This window comes from Barbatula barbatula (assembly GCF_947034865.1).
Source record: "Barbatula barbatula genome assembly, chromosome: 6".
NCBI lineage: Eukaryota > Metazoa > Chordata > Actinopteri > Cypriniformes > Nemacheilidae > Barbatula > Barbatula barbatula.
In genome coordinates, this window is record NC_136765.1 from 4,608,069 (window position 1) to 4,631,240 (window position 23,172).

The window sequence follows — 23,172 nt, forward strand, 5'->3', positions numbered from 1 at the left end:
ATTTGTATTAGGACGCAGCGTTAGTATACATACGTCTAAATTTACCAAGAAATGCCTACTGTTTTGTGAACTAACGATTCGGACATACCATTCGTTCGCTTACTATATAGTAGGCAAAAAGCAATAAGGAAGCATGCAAATTAAGACGAAAGCCAGTTTAACTGATAAGTAGTTATGAATTGGCCTGGTAATACCAAACTCTGCAACTTCGCTTTGCTTTCTTAGACAGAGTCTGTAAGGGCATAATTGTGAGGCATTTACATTCTAGTGGGGTGGGGAGCACTTAAAATCATTGGTGTACACGTAGGCCAATCTCACAACTTTTGGTTATGACGTATGTTATGCACCGGCTCAATACCGGAGTGAAGATGGCTGTGAATGACTTTTGCAGATTATGTGAAGTAAATCTACGCATTCACGGTACAAATAGTGCATCAAAACTAGTGCTGCACGATTAATCATATCGCAATCCCGATGTCATTCTATGCGATAACATGACGGCAAAATGTTGCATTAATTTATTAAAGAAACGAGTGCATTCATGGACGTAACAAGACTTCCATTCTAAGAGATATATGGCCATTTTCTATGCGAGAAAGGGTCGTCTTGTGTGGTGGTGGTGAGTGTGCTTGGTCACGTGACTTGCGCACTGTGGAGACGGGAGAAATGGATGCAGAGTAGACCGACCCTGAACTAGTGCCCAGAAAAAAATCCTATCTGTTATTTGGCGATATATTGGTTTCAAGATATCAGACACTGAGCAGAGAGAGGTACTGTGCAGAACTTGCTAAACTAAACTAAAGTTTTCTAAACGTTCTAAATAAAGTACTAAATATCATTTTTTAGAAAGAGGATTCAACCAGTTGGTTGAGTAACAACCATTTAAAGTAACAACAAAGATTATAGAGGTTAAAGTTTTACAGAGTGAACCGCACATTTATATCCAGTTTATTTTTCAAATGAGTTCATACAAGTATATGTTACAATCTGCTTAAATGTCCGTTTGTTGGTATTATTTTCCTAAAAATGTGTACATCCGTATTCATGTTCAATTTGTTTAATTTACCTGTACTGTGTTTTAATTTAATTCAGTAATGCAAAGACGTTAATGTTATTTAATTTATAAAATTTTATTTTAATTTAACAAAATCTGACGTAGTTATGAATGGCAATTTTGGCAAAAGTTTATTTTGCTCTAAATCAGCCATATGAGAAATGTAATTAAAAATTGACCATTGTCCGTTTGTCGATTTGTCTTAAAGACTAAAGAATGTAGGCCATTAATCAAACTGTTCATATCCAATATTTAATGTAGCTAAAACAGGCATATGTGTTCCATTGTGCCTGGGCTTAAAACATGTAGCCTATACAAAAAAACATTTTATTTTCTCCTTTAAGTCTGTTTTTTTGGACTCTAAAAGTTTAATTAAATTTTAGTAATGATATTAAATACAATTTTAGTGAAAGTGTGGCTATTACACTGAAATCATGAAACTTAAAATATTTAAGAACAATTAATTGAAGTTTAAAAACTAATATTTAATTATTAGTTTATTTGAATGATATTGATTGAAAAAAACATCGCTTATTTAATTATGTCACCATTTAAGTAGCCTACAAGTTATAACTAGGATAGGCCTATATCAACAAAAACTATAATAATAAACTACATTATATCATGTTTTTATTATTTATGAACCAAAACAATGCGTGTAAACAAAAAAGCAAATAATAAACAATGGACAAAATGTACAGAACAAGCTACAGAATCAATTTGATCTCGCACAGAGCTAATGAAAAAGCCACTAATAAAGCATACTGCCCATATTAGCTCATTTATAAAACATGCATGTGCTAAACACTCCCGTCCGCATGTGATTATGATGTTAATATTATTTTACATGTTCTACATGCAAGCTCAATGTTTGTGAACAATAACACCGTCTAAGGACCCTGCGCAAACTCTGCAAGGGCACACAGATAACAGTGCCAAGCGATCATGTTTATTCAATCACTTTTTCGTGATGAACATAAGTCATTTCAAGGTTCTGTGAATGTAGATTTTTTTTGTAGATTCCAGATTTTCAAATAACTGTAATAGTAATATTCTTTGTTCACACAGTAAAACTGGGTAGCAAAAGCTTTTCTGCAGCTGGACAATTTGAAACATTACGTCTATAAAAATAAAATTCTGTGTATTAAAAGGTAATCTCCTTTGCCATGACATACTATATTCCTAAATTCTAGTATATCTGATATGATGTTTTCTCTTTTTCTCTTCTCCAACTTGTCCATGGTTAATTATGGGGTATCAACTCTAACTCTAGTTTATGCCTGCATGAATCTGTTGACAATCCAGTGCAGGTACAAAAGCAGAAAGATCTGCAAAGTGCTTGCACTACCATCATAAACTGCTTTATACCATTAAGTAGAGGTCTTCTCGGGTCCAAAGATCTTTACCCGACCTGAAATGACCCGAATCACTTTTTACCTGAACCCGAGACAGACCCGATAACGTTTTTATTTTAAAGCCCCGACCCGAGACAGACCCGATAATGTTAGACCCGAGTCTGACCCATCGTATATTTTTTTTCAAAACCCGACTAGACCTGAATGTAAACCGACGTTTATTAATGAAATTGATATGGAAATGAACATGTTGATCCTCTTGTTTTGCTCTGGCAAATTGCGCAAACTGAGGCTAAATGGGTTGTGCCAGTTTTAGCTGAATCAAATCTAAATAAGTGACGACATGGCAACTACTCGCGCGAACATTCTGTCTCAACAATGTGTTCCAAAAAATGCGTAGTACTGAAATGTGCGCGTCTTTTAATATCTACTTCTGGTCGCCTGGTGGAAGTATGTTTTTCCTGAATACGATGGTAACTACATCGAGTGCAAACCCCTGCAGCATTGGAAACTTCGGGATTTCAATTCTAAGGTGATTTCAGATCACCGCGACTTTCGGAAGATTTGTGTGGCTTTCAACCGATCGGCTGAGGGTTGGAGGAGAGTTTGTAACACGCACACACACAAGCGACGTGCTGTTATTGTACAGGATAGTTCGGGTCTTCCTCGGGTCAATTAAGCAAAACAATTTTTTACTTTATATTACCCGAGACCCGAAGACACTAATAATATACCCGACCCGTGTCCGAAGCTCCCGTGAATCTTTTAGACCCGAACCCGCTCGGGTCTCGGGCCGAACCGCGGGTTTTCGGATCTAAGTGGACCCGTGAAGACCTCTACCATGAAGACTGTAAAGAACAGTAGGGACTGTGTCCAACGAGGCGTTTCAGCATGTTTTTTCATTGTTAACACCGGAAGTGCCACGTTTCTAAATACACAATCAGCTGACATGCATAAACGTTTATATCACGCTCAGCGCCGATGTTCAACCAGGCACCCAGAGTTGGGGTATAATGCTCAGCTCGCATGTGCCTGAAGCGTTTCAGCCAAGCACCTGCCGTTTTTAGCAACGTCGGTGGACACAGCCATACAACATGATAACAAAAAGTTCCTGGGCCAGAATTCTGAGCATGGTTACCTAAAAAGTAAAAATAAAATAAAAGTGTTGGTTAAAAAACTATTCCTGAAAACAGAAATATCTGATCATCCTTCATAACGCTCACATTTCCATATTGCAGCGTCTGTAATCTCTAGCATGGTGTTACATTGCAAAAATGAAACCTCTGGAGAGGCCAGAATGGCAAGAAATGGAAGAGTTAAGCAAGGAGAACAGTTTAGTCCAACAATGGAAAAGCAACATTCAGAAAGAAACAAAGCTACACAATAATGTATACATACAAGAAAACCTGTAGAAAGATCATATCTAAAGTGTGATGCTTCTTCAAAGTCTTAAACTTAACAGCAAAATTAGCTGCCACCCAGCTCTGAACCCAAATTAAATCATATTAGAAATTAAATCTCTGAAAAACAATTCTTAAGTTCCACCTTAGTTTTCCAAACAGAATATGTCCTGGCTTAGTTAACTAATCGCAACATTGTGGTCTTATTTAGAGATGTGCCAATACAAATATTTTGCCCAACACAGGATTTGCAACTATAGTAAAAAAAATAACACCTCAAAGATTTGATCAAGAATTTAACATCTTGAGACAACTAAAAAAATCTAAAGTAAAGAAATAATAAATTTGGGCATTCTTTAGCACCTGGACGGCAAAAGCATACTTTCATCCTTATAACAAATCTGAGTAGCATTCACCTTTAAATCTGGTTACCACAAACAGATGTTTCTCAGAAACGTGACATGTTCAAGTATGTTACTTGGCTTGTCACTTCATAAAATGACAACAAACTTGTAACCAAAAACTATAATATATATTCTAGCCGCTGTCAAGATAAAATATAACGTTTTAGATAAACTTTTATACAAAAGCTGGCATGAATTACCAAGAAGAGACAAAAAAGCCTGCAGACATAAACCCAAGCATTTCTACTCCAAACATTTTACTCTTCAACTATCATCACACTGCACCTGCAATGCATTAGCACAGGTGTGATGACATTGAAGGAGTGATGCTTGGGAACCTTACAGGCCCCCCTAAACTGCTGCCTATATGAAAGAGCGTTTTGAGACATTTCTCATTTGGCTTCTTCCATCCTCTTTTGAAACAGCCCATCTCCTACCTAAGCTGGTTAGGGGTTCCCTTATCTCTTTGAAACTCTCTCGCCCCATCCTCCTGCTTGACATTCAGTGCTTTGGGGGAGCTGGGAGAGCTGCTGAGGGAAGGGGAAAGAGATGTTATTCACAGAAAAACCACCAAATATAAGGAGTTCAATATACCAAGTATGCAACAAAGGTAATATCCCACAAACAGCCCTGATCAAACACAGAATAAAACAGTTAGAATATTCTTTGTGATTGATTCTCGTGACACACCAACAGTACATTTCTTGGCCGAACTGGAAAATGCTTTCAGTCACATTTGCCGATTTATCACAATTTCTCCTAACAAAAACCGTAGCAGGCGCAGTCATTTAAGGCAATTTAGAGAAACCGCAAAAAAAGAGGTGGGCACACTATGGTCTACAGGCCACATCCACCCCACCGAGCAATTTCATCCTGTTTTTCAATATAACTGTGATTAAGTAAGGATTTTGTTCAAAGGCTTAATAGGATACTAACTGGATAGTCTGCAGTGCAGCAAATGTTGTATCAGGTTTGACCAAAAAGAACTAGAAATACATTCATACACGAAGTGCAGTGGACGTTAATAAATGAAGATTATTAATTTAGATGGATATGTCAAAAGGATACTTTCAAGAAAAAAAAGCCACGAGTAATGGGATGCCTGTGCCCCAGAGCTTATTTCTGGCAACACCCATGCTTTGAAACACATTTTTAAATTATGGCATTTCAGTTCAGTTTCTGAAAAACAAGACTGTTCTACTCATATTTTGTATATATACGCTATAGTATTTTGACATGGTTTTCAAGTTAAACTGACTTATTGCAAAGACGTTTTAGTGTTTGTTTGACCATAGATTCACACAGTTAAATCCTAGTAAAAACACTCCACACAACTTTGTCCCCATAGAGGTAGACCCACATAAATCCACAACTGCCACTCATATCGTATGTCAAATCGTGCAACTCATTCACTCAGCGGCGCGCCATTGATTAAAGGTGCTCTGTGTGTTTTTTAGCAGAATCTAGTGGTGAGGTTGAGAATTGCAACCACACAGTATGAAGATGAAAATATCTAATTCCAAGGTTAAAAAACAAAGATTCATTATGTAAGGTTTTGTACCTTATAAACACTCTGAACACACACTTTTGTATATTATATTGTATTTCTGTCAATAAATCCTCCAAAAATGTACAGAATGGTCTTATAAAATCACACAAAAACAAGAACAAACGCAAAAATATGTTTTTTTTTCGCAGCACAGTGCAGCCCTGGATCACTCATATGCTGGCCATCATACATACAAATGCATGACAGGCAGTGTGAAATCACACTGTAGATAGTAAAATTAGCCTTTCACACAGGATGTTGACTGTGCTGGCCGCTGGGTCAAAAGCAAAGTAGGCAGAATTTTCTAAACAGTGGGAGTTCTATATATTTTCGATAACAACTAGGGATCCTCCCATCCGATATATCTGTATTGGGTATCGGTGTTGATGCTGAATACAATTCTAGATCGGGTATCGGTGACAATTGGCTCGATCTGACATCAAATGTCTGCTAGGCGATGAAAGACAGATTGACGTTATTTTAGGAAATGCAGTGAATGCATCTTGAGCACACACTAAGATTAGAATGTCTCAGCTTCTAGATTCAGGCCTACAGAACTTTTAAATTGCTTTGATTATAATGTTTATCACAAAAAATGCTTGAATAAACGTGATCGCTTAGCACTGTTATCTGTGTGCCCTTGCAGAGTTCGTACAGATTCCTCAGACGGACTTATTGTTCACAAACACTGAGCAGACATTCATCAGAGCATAACGCTTGCATTTCCTCAACAAGAACATGTAAAATAATATTAATATAACAATCTCATGTGGACTGGAGTGTTTATGTATGTTTTATAAATTAATATGGACAGTCTGCTTTATTGGTGGCTTTTTCCGTTCGCTCTGCACGAGCGCATAAGCCAGAGTTTAGGAGAAAATAAAATGGATTACATAAGGTCGTAAAGGCACGTATCACAAGCACAGGCACAGACCAAACAAACCAAACAAATACTTTTCTTGCAGCCGATAAAACGATCTCGTCAGGGTTGGAACATCAGCAAATACAGAAATGTTAAATGATCGTAAGGTAAGGAAAGTGGAACACACATGCCTGTTTTAGCTACATTAAATATTGGATTGACAGTTGGATAGATACATCAAGTCTTTCAAATGTAGGATATTACATTTACAAAGTTTTCAGACCGCCTTCTGGGCCATTCTTTGTTTTAGACTAGTTGACTAGACGGTTACAAAACCTCCGTTTAATTGACTGTTATATTAGTTGTAGCGCACATCCCTAATTGCGATACATGTTTTGAAAAGCAGGGACCACTGTGTTTACTACACATGAGGAAAACATGGATATGCTGATTTCTTAAAGTTGAAAACATCCAAGTTAGGAAAAGATCAGACAAAGTCTTAGTTCGTTTATATTAAAGATATGTTTGTACTATTCATTTTTTATTTGATTTGTAATTAGTTTTACAATGGCAATTTCGTTTTTTTATTTGACAAAAAAAAAGATTTACAAAGAAATGTGCAGCATTTGAGAAATAATAAAAGGGCACTTATTAATTTCTAAATTGTCTCAACTTATTTGTTTAAAAAATCATGAAAAAAATGCATTGTGAGAATCCATTGCATCGTGCTTCCCAGTGTATCACCATAAACAGACATTGGTGGAAGGAAAAGAAAGATATTTTTTATTGTGATTACTTCAATAAATGGTTATGGTTTTTATTCTTCATAGTATCTGAGCTTGTTTTTTGGTCCTGTATTTCGGATCAAGAAAACTATGGAAGGTGAAACTTTTGTTGCATTCTGCCAATTCCTCGTTGATGTTTTTTTCTGTGAACGAGAAGTTATCTCAACTTGCATAAACTGAAGAGCAACTATACATTTATAAGTTTCAGGTGAATTTTATGTCACGTATATTTGAAAATGTTTCAACATTTTCAAACATTTCATGAAACAGTGTATTACAATTAATTTGATGCTCTAATTGCGCAAATGCAACACAGACTCACTCTGGCTCGAATCAAAGGTAAATCATCAACGCTATCATCTCATACAGGTTTAATTGAAGTATGTACATCGTAATCGGCTAAAGCGCATGCGCAGATTACTTTACTTCTGGAGTGGGCAATAGCCCACCTGGGTCTGTGTTGCTTTCATATACACTTTTACTGCCCTTCGAGTGCAACCTCACTCAGACCACCTGCTTCAGGTAAGTTTGGATTTGAACTAAACTACAAGTGTGAAAGCCACTTGAGTGTGATGGAAATCATACAGCATTACTATATATATATATATATATGGCAGTGTGTGAGTGCTGCAAGACAAGAATCCAAGTAAGCGAAAAGATGCTGTTTATGTGCAGTAGAGATTCTCAGTCTGTTTTGTTATTTATTGAATACTACCAAAAGCAAATGTTCACGGTTCACGGTATGATAATCCCATGTTTGATATTATTATGATATCCCTTCAAACCATTAAATACTACTGCAGGCAACCACATGTTCCCGGTGTGATACTCGCGCGTGTTATTTTAGTGATATTTCAGAACCATTGTTCTACAACAGGCAGTGCAACTAATGGTCAAGAATGAGAAAAGAACAATGAGCTGTACAGTTGTAAAGTCAGCCGCTTATTCTTATGCTGCGCCAGCTGCGCATATATCAATTTAGGTACGCAAGCTTTATACAGCGCAAGCTTTGCAGTCATAAAATAACATGCATCTACTTTATACAGCATTGTTAATATTTGTTTGCAGCGCTTTTCAATAACGACAGTGAAACAGCGCAGCTACTGACAGGACGATGGCACAAGAGAATGTTTGTAAATAAAAGTTTGTACTTCATATAAGCAACTGAGAAATTGAATCTTGTCCGAATGCGAATGTCTGTGATTGCGAAACGTCCTTACTTATCCTCGTATATTGTACTTCATATATGTATGTGATCTTTTGCAACGGCCAAACGTACAAAGCCCGTACAATGCACTAAAAGTATGTACTGTTTTTGTCATGGAAAAGTATATACATTTCAGCGAGTGGCAAAACAGTAGGCATGCACAGGGACATACTAACGCAAAACGGAAGAAGCCATTGTTGCCTAGACGACACTGTGACTGTTAACTATCACAAACACCAAAATACAGCTCTTCTTTGCATTTCTAATTTCTAATGTAAGGCTTACTGTATACTAACATTTGAAAAGTTCAGCTGCAAAACTCTTACATTTTCGTCAGACAAAAAACTTTTTTTTATCAGGCTTCTACATTTTCACTACCAGATATTTCAGAGTGGGGTATTTAGCAGGTTTTGAAGCAAACTTATTCCAGTAACACATACTATGCGTGGACAGCATTCACTAAACATGATCAGGTGGCTTTTTAGAGGGTTTTGCATCTTCATTTGTTATTTCAAGGAAGCAGCTCTTATTTAATTTTATTAATGCAATGGGCGTCACTATACTCTGCCATATCACGGTTTATTGTGGGTAATATCAGCCGTTTGAGTGTTCATGAATTCAAACACCAATGTTTATGCTCAAAGCACATCAACATGAACCAGTCTTCTGCAGCGTGGACTGTGTTTTGCTACATTTGCAGGCGAACTTGTGATGGAAGGGTCCGGGGCCAGTTCATGCGCAGAGCGTGAGTAAAGGCGCATCTTAGGATTTTCTTTTTATTGACTTCCATTCATACGCATGCGAATGTGCCAGACCGGAAACGCGCTTTTGCATGAAAAGTTTTGCTTTTTCAGTTTTGGTGAATTCTGTCCTGCAAATTCGTATCATGGTGAAGACGTGCGACCAGATGGATTTGTCATATTCGCAGCTGCGTCCGACAAACATTCTCATGCAAGAGGTCAGCTTTGGTGACATCAAAGCATATCGATTTAAACTATATGGGCAAATCCTGCATCACTTTGGGAAACATACCGATATATTGCCAAATCCCGATATACCACCCAGCCCTAATACTAATTTCAGCATATTTTGATTTGGGATGTAATAATCCTATTTAAGACGGATAGTATGCGAATTGTGACGCAGTGTTTAACACCTCTGTATAAAAACTAGAGATCTAGTCCCATGCAAATAGGTGCATATATATATTGTTTTTTAAATCACAGACGATGTGGAATAAGAGTTGTAACTCAAACGTCATTCAATAAAGTAGTCTTGTTCGAAAAGTGCTTAGGATGGTGTCATTGAGTCATTTTTTTAAGTTGCAAACAACACAAAGAGATGGTAAAGGATACCCCAGCCAAATATTCTGTCATGAATTATAACACCAACACTAAGTTGTTCCAAAACTGTATACATTTTTTTCAGTTGAACACAAAAAAGAAAGATATCTGGAAACAAAATTCATCACTGACTACCACAGCAATAAAAAATGAAATGGTAGTCAAAGTTTAGCCAGAACTGGGTGCTTTCCAAACTTCTTCAAAATGTGTTCGTGTTCAACAGATCAAAAAAAGAATACAATAAGTTAGTCGATGATGCCCCAGAAATGTCAGTTGCTATCATTTTTCTAAATATCTTTCTTTGTGTTCAAGAAATATAAATGTATACCGGTTTGGAACACACTGAGGTGATTCAATTATGAGAAATGTTTTATTTTTGGGTGGAGAACTGAATCAAAATGTAAAAGAAATATCTTCAAGCTTTAATTATGTATGTCAAATAAAAAATAACTGTAGAAGCAAACAGGAAGTTCTTCTGGACCAGTGTTGTTGCATCTTGCTAAATAGTCTGTAAGAGAATCTTCATTTTGTGCTGAAACCAGCAAATATTTGAAATGGTTTGTTTAAATAGCCAAATCTTGTCCCTAATGTTACCTTGTTTTCCAACTTACCTTAATCGCTTTAATTCCTGACTTTGTTATCTGGGTCATCTTTGCTTTGGAGATCGGTGGCTTATATTCGTTCAATGAGTACAACTGAAAAAGAAGGTGGGAGAATATTGTAGTTTACCATTGTGTGCGATGATGCGACATTTAGAGTTAATTTAAAGATATTCCTATTCATCTACTCTTGTGGCTCTGTATTCAAGCTTCAGTCTTTATTATAAATTAGACATTACATGTTTTACTGTAGCAATGTTGTGAAAAATACATTTGATATCATATGGAGACCATATGGAGACAATAAGAACTGACACTGTAACTCAAATGTAAGTATATTTCAAATGTCAAGCAGAATGAAAGAACACATTCGGGAGGCTGTCAATCAGATGAGATGATGCAGCACGGGGTCGGAATTAACTAGTTAACAAATGAGGTCTACAAAAACCTCAATCTGGGGTAAAAACAATCTCTAGCTCGGCTACTCTTTTGTCGGTTTCTCGTTTGACTGTTAGCAAGCCAGCCGTAAAATACATCTACGGGGTAACCAATAAGTTACAGTATTTTGGGAATTATATGCGCGTTGCCAGGTATTTTCAGCTTTTGTTGCCGAAACGCTGCTAACGCGGGCCTGCTCTAAAACGGTGTTTACGTGGGAAATTCACCAGATCTGAAATAAGTTACCTTGTTAGACGTGACTTAAAACATTTAGTTTGACCACGATTTCACAATACAACATTGAGTCATAGATGTGCAATGATTACCGCGCAATATGAAATGTTTATGTAATGGCTAACTAGCGTTTAGCGTTGTCAACCTGTTTCTTTTTCGGTTGAAAAAACGAAAGGCCCGGAAAACTTTATTAACATGATACAGGATTTACTTTTCGATCTTGAAAAGCGAGCAATCACACGATGCACTCTTAAAAGTGAAATAGTCTCATATATGCACCACGAACCCGGCTTGACCACAACGTGGCCTACGCTCGAGTCAGGCGTGTCTGCGAACACATAAATGGCAAACAAACCTCGCCGTTAAACGCCTTAACTGCCTCCATTTTTGTCGTTTCGAGATTGTTCTTCAAGAGAGACGCGAACGCTTATCCACTTTGTCCTTACAGCCGACCAGATGCATGCATGTCTTCTAGTTAACGGTGATCGAGATGGAGGAGGGCGCTAATATGGCTGACAACGTGAACAGACAAACAGACCGAATCGGAAACCGCTCCAGGAACAGAATTGACTCAAGATTCAGTGGGTTGGGAAAATGAACAATAGACTAGCCGTATACCCGATTTACATCTGTAGTCGGTTAAAAATATACGCAGGCTCGCATTGTTGTTTATTATAAACTCTGCATATTCGTGTTTTCGTTACGGCATATTTTGCCTTTATTTTTCTACTGCGTTATACAGTTTAAATAAGACGATTCTAATAATTCAAAGAACAAATTTCAAACTCGCTATGAAAAAAAATAGTACATGGTATACAAATTTTTATGGAACATTGAAATGTTTATGTTGTCCGCATGGGTCATTTTTTTAAATGTTCCTTCATAATATTAAATAAAAAAAATCTCAAAATGCATTTACGCCCTCTAGTGGATGCTTTTATAGACATGCTGCCCTCAAGCGGAGTCGGAATCACCTGCCTGCCAAAAGTTTGTCTACCTACGTGAAAATATGTAGGCTTTTGTCACTTAAATGACCCAAACATAATTTTCAATACTTTAAATGAATGCTGGCACAACTTCAATGAGTGTGAATAAATCTGCTTATATATGTTGAACTTATGTTTAACAGTCTTCTGTGGATAATTCGGTGCCGCTGCGACCTCTATCTACCAGCCGCCACTGATTTCTACCCATAACAACAAGCCCCGCATACTATCCGTCCTAGTATTCGAAAGTAGAATAAATACGTCCTAAATCGCAGCATGTTGAAAATAGTATTCCAAATAGTCCCGGATAGTGTACTACTTGCGGAAGAGATTCGATGCACACTCCGACGGCTGATATTGCCCAGAACTCACCACGAGTAGGCGGAGTTTAGTGACGCTCCGCTGCAATAATAAACTATTTAACTGATGCGTCACTAAATGAACAAATGTAAGTAAACAATAAACAAACATACGAAATAATGAATGAATAAATACCCAGGGTTCTCAAGTTTAATCAAAGCTTGGAGTGAGATAACATGCGATTAGGGGAGGGGCCCTAATGGAGCCCCGCCCCATTTCACACTTCCATACCTCTGTCCTGAGGGTTTGCGTGTGAACAGTCCATGTTGGCTGTGGGTGGGTTCCTTAAGATTGGAGGCAGGTCTCCTGTCTGACTCTGCGATGGTAAATGGCCTGCCGAGAGGTCCGTGGAGTTCGGCAGTCTTCACCACTCTCAGCAGACGATTGCGGTCCTTCACTGTGGTGTTGCCATACCACACGGTAATGCAGCTGGTCAGGATGCTCTCAACAACACAGCTGTAGAAGTTGTTGAGGATCTTGGCTGACATGCAAACAAGTCTTCTGGTTGGGGACCTTACCTTGTGCAATAGAAACCCAGTGCCTGCACCAGACGTGGTTTCATTTTATTCATATACATGCATTCTACTATTGCGGCGAGGCCCAGCATTACTCCACTGGTTTAAGTGTCATCTGCTTTGGTCACCCCACCAAATTAATCTAACCAGTGCCATCCTTTTACATGCCAGATCAACCTCCACCTATGGCCACAGAATCCCCAACCCACACACAGCCATAAACAGCACCCATTGCTACCAATAGTCAATATTCTACCCACAGCCATCCTCATCAGCTTTTGTCACATCAGCCACTGCTCTCCAGCCTGCCTCTCCGTCTGCTTCTTCTGACAAAAGCCACAAAATACCCACATAAAAAGATGAAAAAAATATATAATTTGCGAAATTGTGTGCACATGGGGGCAGAGATGTTTCAGCATCTGCAATGTCAGCCTGATCGCCTCCTAGACAAGAGCAATGCAAACTAAAAAAAACTGACAGGAATTGTTACCATTCTGCAGTATTTGCATGATATATTTTTTGGATTTGTTGTCATCCTCTCATTAAAAAGGACATTTAAAAGTTACGTCTTCTTGACTTGGTATAGTAATCTGTTGTAATTGTCAAGAAACAAGTTATAAAGTGCATTATTTCGGCTAGCACATTACCATTAACATGTTTACAATGCAAAGTTCTTCAATAAATACAAGACATGTTCTTGAGTCTAAATGTTACGGGGTGATATGAGTTCATGATATGACTTCCATACTGCATTTCCTGAAAGTCTGCGCATGAGTGGTGTAATCCGAAGTCGGCTGAGCGCAATGATTTTCAGGAACGGAATTTGGAGAAATACAGGTTTAAAGTTGGAAGATAAAAATAAAAGGACAACATTCAAATATCGCAAGTAAAAGACACTCTACAGTGGTAAAATACTTACTCTAAAACCAGGGGCGGAATACGGTGCTCAGGGGCCCCTTGGCAGCTCTTTGTGTGAGGCCCCACCTTTCAGGGGTCTTTCACGCCTGCAGTTTAGTTCAGAATGGAGCACGGTTTGCATGAAAAATGGCTTATATAGATCATGCTAATTCAGGTGCGCACCAGGGTACCGCATGCGCTTAAGCCGATTGCAATGTATTTACTTTAATAAAACACATGTAAGAGATGATAGCGTTGGAAGATGGGGCTGCATCAAATGCATCAAAAACACAATATCTTTTGGGACATTTGCGTCACATCTGTTCAATCAGCTGCAAGTAAAATCGTGTCAATCATTATCATTTACGTCACTGCTATAGCTAGATGGCATAGTGGCAAAATGTCAGAAGAAAGAAAAATAGTGGAGAACAAAAACGGAAAACACAAAGGTTAAAAGAACAACGTGACTAAGATAGCAGCAGGAGGACTGGCAGCTCGCATTGGCTAAAATCTTTAACAAGCACCATACAAACTGAAAACGTGATACTATTTAACTTTAAATATCTAAATATAAATTACCAACACTGTGATTCTTTGACAAGCCAGACAAAACATAACCATTAACAGGCAATATAACCATAATCAGTCAATGCAGGTGCGCATGCACAACGTTTTTTCTGTTTCTTACAATTTTCGGAAGTCTGCATTCAAGAACACAAAGAACGGAGTTACCCCTCCCCTAACCCAATCGCAACACGAGGGCAGCAAAATTCGATGGGTAGTATAAATCAACAGAACACCGGCCTTGGCGAGCCAGCCTATGAAGAACCAACTTGGATGGACCCGCCGAATTGACTACTGGTACTTTAAGCGGGCTCCATGCTTGCACAAGACTGCATTCGATGCATCCTTGATATCGAGAACCCATTCAGGGAATTCATGGGTTCTCTGTGTTCTTGAGTTTTGGAACGGACTTTGACGGTAATTGATGACGTGGAGCGAGAACACAAGGACACAAGACTGCTGAAGAATGCATTTTGAGAAAAGATTATTTCTGCAAAGAAACCTAGAAACTTGCCTCTCAAATATCTTATATTTAGACTGCGATACCGACTCAACCGCTAGATGTCAATGTCCCAAACTGTTTCTTTAAATGTGACAAAAATGCAGGGCCTATTCACATTAACATACAAATTAAATTAAACAAATCGTTTATTTAATACAATTATTATGCAATAAAAATTTGTTTTATTGCATAATACTTTTATCAAAAGTTTTGGAGTGAGATCACATCTGTTAGGAGAGGAGCCATTCAAAGTTTCAGCAGCGGCCACTCAGCCCCACCCAAATCCCTCAAGGTTTGTTTAGCAGTTCAATTTGACCATTGATATAATTGACTAGTACGAATAAACGTTATAGCCTACCAATCTGATAAAAAATAAATGGCTCCCATTTATTTTCCATACTATGGCAGTAAATGGGGGATGAGATCTGTTTGGTGTCTGACATTCTTCCAAATATCTTCCTTTGAGTTAGCAGAACAAGTCAGTTTAAACAGGTTTGGAACAATCTGAGGTTGATTAAATTACAGAATTTTCATTATTCGGTGAACTATCCTTTAAAGGCTGACGCTGATGCCTTTGAGTCAGAGGAGCATGATCACATGTCATAGATATAAAAACAGGCATGCAAGGTTTCTTTTTTTTTGCTTTTGTATTGTAAATATGATTATGATTTTTGTATGTCATATTCTAATAGGTTAGTCAGGCAAACTGTTTATGAGGGATTATATTGCAGTTTTTGCATTCATAAATCTTCGCATTGTCTCTTAGCAGCATAAAAAAGAAACATTTAAACAGGAAATAAACAGAAAGCGAAGGAAAAAAGTATTAATGGCCAATCAATTAAAGAGTCATTAAGGATGAAGGGGACTACTTGAAACTCCCATTGTAATAAATAAGTCTAACGAATCGTACCTTCGAGCGAGCCGCAACAAAACTCTTCCACGCCGGTGACTCATCTAAACTTCTGATTGGTCAATACGTTCATGCGCTGTGCATGATTGGTTGTGATGAGCAGCGCTTAGAACACGAAAAAAATATTTGATACACTGTGATGACATGACTTGAAAAGCATCCACTACAAAATTGACTGCTGTTAGATTGTATAGTATAATGCAATGCAAGTTGCTTTGGATAAAAGCGTCTGCCAAATGAATACATTTTTTTTGTTATTAATGATAATCTTATACCTATAATCTACCTTATTACTAAATATATTTTATTTAGCAAGTGTGGCCAAGCGGCCTTTTCGTACGAAACGAACGACACCATGCCAACGTGTGGCGAGGGAGAACGGTACAGGCTAACACTCAAAAGACAAGTTCATCTACTTGTAGAAAATCCGACTACAACATCCGACTACCTGAAGGTTTCCACCAGGATATAGAAATAACCCTCAAAGTTTGTTATTAGGACACATAGGTTCGCTTCTCATTGTTAAATGTAGACAGAAAACACGGGTTTCGTGTAAAAATGCAAAGTTTATTCACACATTGAATAAAAAATACGGCGAAAAACACTTAAAATGGCCTCCTCCTCAAAGTACACGGTGAGGCAAAGAATCCTGGCAAACTACGAGGAGAACAGAACGCGTAGTGAGCGACAGCGCATTCTCCATGCAGTCGCTAATAAACTGGACGATCCTCCCCACATAGCACAGGTTCATTTGTAAGACGTCTGCTAAAGATCTGGAGATCTGGAAAACATCTGCTGTGTTAAAACATCTGCTTAATGTACATCTATTGTACATCCATTCTAAATCCTTCACATCTTATAGACGTCTTCTTGAGGTCTACATGACATCTGACAGCAGACGTCTCAGGGATGTAGTGCAGATGAGCAAACGGCATCTGCCAGATGTATTGCGGAGGAAAATTTTGTGTCTTCACAAGCTAAACTTTACCCAAAACACCCACAATGTATAGCCCTATATAAGGACTATACATTACTCAAACAACCCGCCAATCGTCAACCCCCTACACAGAGCATTCTGTTTACCATTAAACGTCTTAACTTTGTCCCTAAGTGTTTGATTCAAAATAAAAAGATATTGATTATGTATAAATATAAATTATGAACATCCAGTCAATTAATTCTGAAAAATCAAGTAGCCTATAGTAGGCCTATACATTGAAAGTCTATACTATGTGCTTAAGTGTTTGTTTCAAAATAAACAGATATTGATTATGTAGATTATGAACATTAAGGAAATATGATATCTAGTCAAATAGAAAACACTATGCAAACTACATACAAATGTAGGGTAGGCCTATGCATTTTCTAGCGTTTTTGATATTAAAAGTCACCGAAATCTATGCGAAAATGAGAACACACGCTACAAAAGTTGGTTTACCATATATGGTTCGCTTTCATTTCCGGCCTGAGATTGGTGGTCTGAATCGTGTGTCCTGGAACGTGTGGCGTTGCGAGCCTGCAGATGTATAATTTTGCACTCGCCCTGCCGTCGCTGCTATAAACACTCCGCTACAACTGGTGGCGGTAACATACCAAAAGGCGGGTTCGCAACTGCCAATAATAAGTAGAAAGAACGACAGCATTGACGCATGGTGTTCTGTGCAAAGCTTATGAGCAACAAGTAGCCATGAGCCAAACTTCCTCTGTGTCAAAGGTAATATTGCTCAGCTATGCATTAACCACCCGAATATTGATAAGAATGTGTTTGTTTTGAGTGGATGTTCATAACGCAGACCGACTATCTGTTTTAGGGATGTTTTGTTTTTAAGTCAGCATCTAGAAAAAGGAGACGACAAGGAGTTGGTAAGTTATGATCATTGTCTTCAGACCCTAAACAATCGGATACATAACAGCATTGTCGTTCATGTTATGTAGATGGATATATGGTGGATGGCAGTGATGATGATGGCCGAGACCGCTTTAGGATCTGTCAGAACTTACGGGAAACGGTTCAAAAGCACACAGAGGTACCTATGACTTAGTATGCATTTTAATATATATTCATGCATATTACAAACGGGTCCGTGTACTTTTGCGCCGATAAAAAGCTATTGGATTTCTTTATTGTTGGGAATATGAATACTAAATTAGAACCGTATTCTAATGTTCAAAGTGTGTATACACATTTGTATTTGAATTTAGCATGCTTAATATGCAACATGCTATAAGGGGAATGAAATAGAAACAATAAGAAAATTTGGACAAATGAACTAAAATAATTTTACTTTAAACATTTGTCATTACTTAAACTATGTCAAGTTTTGTCTCAAGATGCACACCAGTAATGCTTTATTATAAGGAGTGTTTGTAAAAACATTACATATAAACTTCAAAGTGTAGGACAACACAGAAATACAATTATAAACCTTTTCAGGACTAAACACAATAGCTGAAATGAACGTACTCTCTAAATTATATTTTATGTGTAGTTTTGATGTTACGATGGTACTTCAAAACACTTGATGCTTACAGGAAGTTATGTAGTAACTCACCTTCCATTCCAGTGGCCGATGAAACTGCCTCTCATGCCTTTTCTTCAGCCTTCATGTCCTGGCGTTCACAAATCACCTTTTATCTACCTCAGTAATTTGCTGCGTGTTATCTATTGCGCTGCCGTCCTGCTTGTCACTATCTGCATAGAAGCACCTTCCTCACGCAATATAAACACTGAAAAAACGAAACGTTTTCAAGAAAGATTAAAATCTGATCAAGCAAACCACTTGACAAATGTAATTCATCTGATTGTTGAGCCCACATTTGTCAGGGCTTCACTCCTCCAAACGGAGTGCATCACGGGCAGCGTTGCTCAAGCTAAAGTTCATTGTTTTAAATGTAGACTCGCGACAGTCGCGCTCACAACATGCTGTGACATTCTCTGTCTTTCCGGCATGTTTACACTGCAGCAAAATGAAGCTCAGCAAAGCTACTGAAGGGAATTTCTGTGCTCATAATCAATTAACTTATCTCATGAATGTTTGGCATCGGCAGCCTCCTGTGCTCTTTGTAAAAGATGAGAAAACGGTCAGACCCGTGGTTTCCCTGCTTACTTTTGGACGTGATGTAAAAATACGAATGTGAAATATGAATAACTAATAAATGTTTGCATTTTTCGCGGGTATAACTGATCGGATTTAAATCCTTTTAGCCAAGACCAGTCGCACAGATGGCACTAGGGACGGGGGGAAATGAACCCCTCATATTCAAAGTGCCCCGATCCGTCCCCCTCACCGCAACAAACATGGGTAAAATTGAGGATTAATCAGGGTATAGCCTATAGTGGTGGACAGGCCCGCCACTCCTTGTGATTTTTCTGGACTGAAAAAATGGACCGCATATTGAAAAATTACCAAAATAATCTTAGTGTGTCCTAAATTGCGCACTTATGCACTATTCAACACCATTTAGTAGTATAAATAGTAGTAGTGCTTTCGTCTCGCTCGGGCGCCTTTGAGAGCAACCAGACGAATTGTGAGTACGCCCTTTATGATCACAGTTTTGCTTGCGTAGCTGAAGGGAGGCGGGGCTTCCAGACAAAGTTCTCCTGCAGAGTGATTACCCTTGAATCTGATGGTTTAAGTCATGCTGGGCAAAACGGATGTAAATTACATTAAGTATAAAATACACTTTATTGGCACCAATTGTGTTGTGTGATTGATGTCATCTGGCATCATCTGGGAAACCGCATATACTTCCGGTTACTGTGTGTTCACACCAAGCGCGACTTGCGCAAATAAAACGCGCTATTCGCGAGTAGTTGGACGCTTGAACATTTGGATTTTATTCGCTTCATTCGTGCGTGAAATTCGCTTCATTCGTGCGATGGGAGTGTCTTCTGCCAGGCGGCTCCCCTCTAATGGCGGACATGGATTTTGTTGAGAGGGTAGCTGCGCATTATGTGCTATGGAAGGCTGAAGATAGACATATAGACTGGTTCGGCACCGTGTCTGGGTCCATCAGATCCTTCAGAGGCGCAGTCCTTCATTGTTGTTTCAGATTTATGCCTCCGCTCGCTATGTCATAATCACGTCACTACTTGAGCAAGCTCCTGATTGGTTAACGTGGCGCGAATTTTCGCCAAAGTTCAGATTTTTCAACTCACGCGAATAACGCTCAATTTGCGCCGCAAGTGCGTCTTTGCATTGACTTAACATGTAAATCACTCGTGCTTAACGCTTCATTCGCACTTGGTGTGAACACGCAGTTAGTATGAAACTTAAGTATTCCATTCGGTATGATACTGCCCTTCTTAATTTCATACACTAGATGGTTGAGTGCATAGTGCACAGCTTAAGTGTGTCATTTGGAACACAATTTGTATATTGCTATCTCCAAAATTAAACAGCCAGTTATTTATTTATTGGTTATTTCCTTCTGAGAAAGGTACGCGGACCCAAGTTATCATATGCATTTGTGAGTTTCTATTATCTTATGATTTAATATTTATTTTTACAGGTATTACAAGATCAGTTGAATAAAAAGGTCCTTGACAATCTTGTACAGTTCATTAAAAAGCATGAACTCTGCTACTCACCTGATGTCTGGAGACAGGGAGCAAGAGAAATCCCCACAGCTGCTTTAATGCTGGGTATGTTCTTTACTCTTTAAGTTTAGCATATTACTAACCGTTTACGGAACAGAGGTTTATATGACTTTGTATAATATTTGTATAATTGTAAAAATATGTTATGGAACCCTGTTTTTTAATTGGTTGTTTAGTGCAGGGGTTCTCAAACTTTTTGATGCCAGAGATCCCTTAATGGTGAGACAATTTTCCAAGGACACTCACAGTGGCTTTGTGGTTGGCACTGTTAACAAACTTGTGTATAGAACAGACTTGTGTATAGATTGACTAGTTCTCGCTATGAATATAGCCTTAGATGCTGGAAAGGCAATAAGAATGAAACGATAAATACCAATAATCCAAGGACAACTTCAAAATTATATCAGTTAATAAGCAAAGGTTTACCACAATTTTCTCTGTTATTGCAGTATGTGTATTGTTTTTCAAACACAATACTTGGATACAAGTTTATAGTGATAAATGAAAACACATTTCATCTTAAATAATTTTAATACCACACATGTGCTTTTAAAACTATTTCTTTCAAAAAAGCATTTTAGGTGATTTAAGTGTTCTATTATAATAGCGCAATTTATAATTTATTGTGGCAAAAATGTCTCATTGAGGATTTTTTTAATCAGTATTTTTTTTTCATATTTGAAATGTCTGATTTGTTGAAATCTGGAAAAAAATGCAACATGGCGGCTTTAAACAACAAATGATCATTTTATAAGCAATTTAATGTTTATTTTCAGTTTCTTGTCTTGAATACTTGAAAGGTTTACAAAAAGTCGCTACATTTTGCTAACGTACTGATTGCACGAAAGAACCGCAACATTCAACTGCAACAAAGTAATTGTTGAAGGGCTGTCTCCGGAATGCAATCGTGAACAGTTTGTTAACATGTCCTGTGGGTCTCTCACTCTGTGGGGGGGGGGGTTTCGGAACGATCGCCAGAGGTGTGGTGCACTGCTCTTGATAAAATTTCAGGGTCTCTTTTTAGGCTCTAATCTACGAAATTGATAAGATTACAAGCTGATGACGACATCAAGTTGGTGATAAACTTAACTGCATCTCCTTTGACGTGGGAGCTAGCAATGACGTATGATGTGTTGTAGTGGTGTCCCATTTCTTAGGCAGCGCTCCAGACTGCGACTAAATGGTCGCATTTTGTTTTTAAGAGAAATCCTCAATGATGAAATCTATAGGGGAAAACTGTCTCTTATTCACCTTAAAAACACATAATGCAAAAAATCTAGGCATTATAGAATCAACTTTTTATTAAACAAATTAAACATCTATTTTAATTAATTATATTTTGCAGTAGTAAACAATATGTAAACACTGCAAATCTGACAAAATATTTGCTTTGTTTTCTTAAAAGGTGCAGCTTTAAGTAAAGACCTGTGGTTGTTTTCTCTATATGCTTTTGCAAAGTGCTTGTGTTGGCAGAGGTGTCGATCATATCACACTGTCAATCCCCCTCCACTGACTAAACCTCATACTCTTAAGAGAAACCGTTAAAACTAAATAAACACATCATGTTTTTTTCTAACATTGGACGTATGGAAGATACCGATGATCCGTTTTTGAAGAGGTTTGCCTTTATGAAACAGCAGGTCACTGTTGCACACAGCACACACAATCTTTGTGCAGTTTTTAGTGTGTTCTGTAGAGTAATGAAAACAGGTCGCACCAAAACAAAATGTGCACACAAACAAATGCACCCAAATATGAGGCTCAGTGCTTGGAGCATGGCGCTAAAAACGCCAAGGTCGTGGGTTCCATCCCAGGGGATTGCACATATTCATAAACAAATGTATAGTACAATGCTATGTAAATTGCTTTGGTTAAAAGCGTTTGCCAAATGCATAAATGTTAATGTAAATATAGGGAGTATAAGCGACCTAAAATGGTTGCAATTTCAAACCCAGCACTCCATCGTGCAAATTGCGTGAGGAAATTGTGTTCTTACAAGATCGGAACGGTACCACAAGATCTCGTCACACCACTAGTTAACAAAGACAAAGTGAAATGCCTGATTCAAATATAGTTTGAGCAAACATTCCAAAACACAAAATTGCAACCGTTTACAAAGTGTTGGTTAAATAAATAAACAAAATAATATATTCGCAGCTGCAATGAAAGCCTTAAGCCAGTGAAACAGTTTTCCATTCATTTTGATACAGCTGTTTACCCTTGACACACACATTTTTACCTCATTAATAGCGGTTCCCTTCCGCGATTTGGTACGATTGCATTCATATCAGCAGAGCAGCGTACTGGCGTTTACATGAACTGCACCCCAGACCTCCCTTTTTATGCGGACTCGGGTACAGTTCGCAGGTGCGCACCCGGGTCTGGAAGACAGTGTTCACATCATCCAAAAGAACCGAACTCTGACGTTTATCAAATCCGGGTGCGCACCAAAAGTGCTAGTGTGAAACCGCCCTAAAACATTAGAAGTGCATCTGTGTAAATCCTCATTAAGTGAATATACTCATTGAAACATATTGTGTCATCAAAACGTTGATAAATCGATTTGTCAAATCGTATGCAGTAAATCATTTGTAAGTGCAGTGTGTGA

At 38.1% G+C, this 23,172-nt stretch overlaps 2 protein-coding genes across 4 annotated transcripts in view; one reads left to right on the forward strand and one right to left on the reverse strand.

Moving 5' to 3' along the window:
* Positions 1–11,968, reverse strand: part of scaf8 (SR-related CTD-associated factor 8) — a 34,296-nt gene extending 22,328 nt beyond the window's left edge. The window contains exons 1-3 of one of the 3 annotated variants that reach the window (XM_079458408.1): positions 11,586–11,774; positions 10,571–10,654; positions 4,651–4,743 (exon numbers count right to left, since the gene is read on the reverse strand). Coding sequence is in view for 1 of the 3 variants with exons in the window: in XM_079458407.1 (XP_079314533.1) it covers positions 10,571–10,654; positions 11,586–11,615 (114 nt within the window). In the remaining 2 variants the exon portion in view is untranslated. Of the gene's footprint in view, positions 1–4,650; positions 4,744–10,570; positions 10,655–11,585 lie in introns of those variants that run through there. The other 2 variants (XM_079458407.1, XM_079458409.1) reach the window with 2 other exon arrangements.
* A 5,465-nt stretch (positions 11,969–17,433) lies between these two features.
* orc3 (origin recognition complex, subunit 3) overlaps positions 17,434–23,172 on the forward strand; it is a 49,912-nt gene continuing 44,173 nt past the window's right edge. The window contains exons 1-4 of the mRNA XM_079457892.1: positions 17,434–17,678; positions 17,776–17,827; positions 17,900–17,991; positions 20,477–20,609. Coding sequence (XP_079314018.1) covers positions 17,652–17,678; positions 17,776–17,827; positions 17,900–17,991; positions 20,477–20,609 — 304 coding nt within the window. The 5' untranslated portion in view covers positions 17,434–17,651. The remainder of the gene's footprint in view (positions 17,679–17,775; positions 17,828–17,899; positions 17,992–20,476; positions 20,610–23,172) is intronic.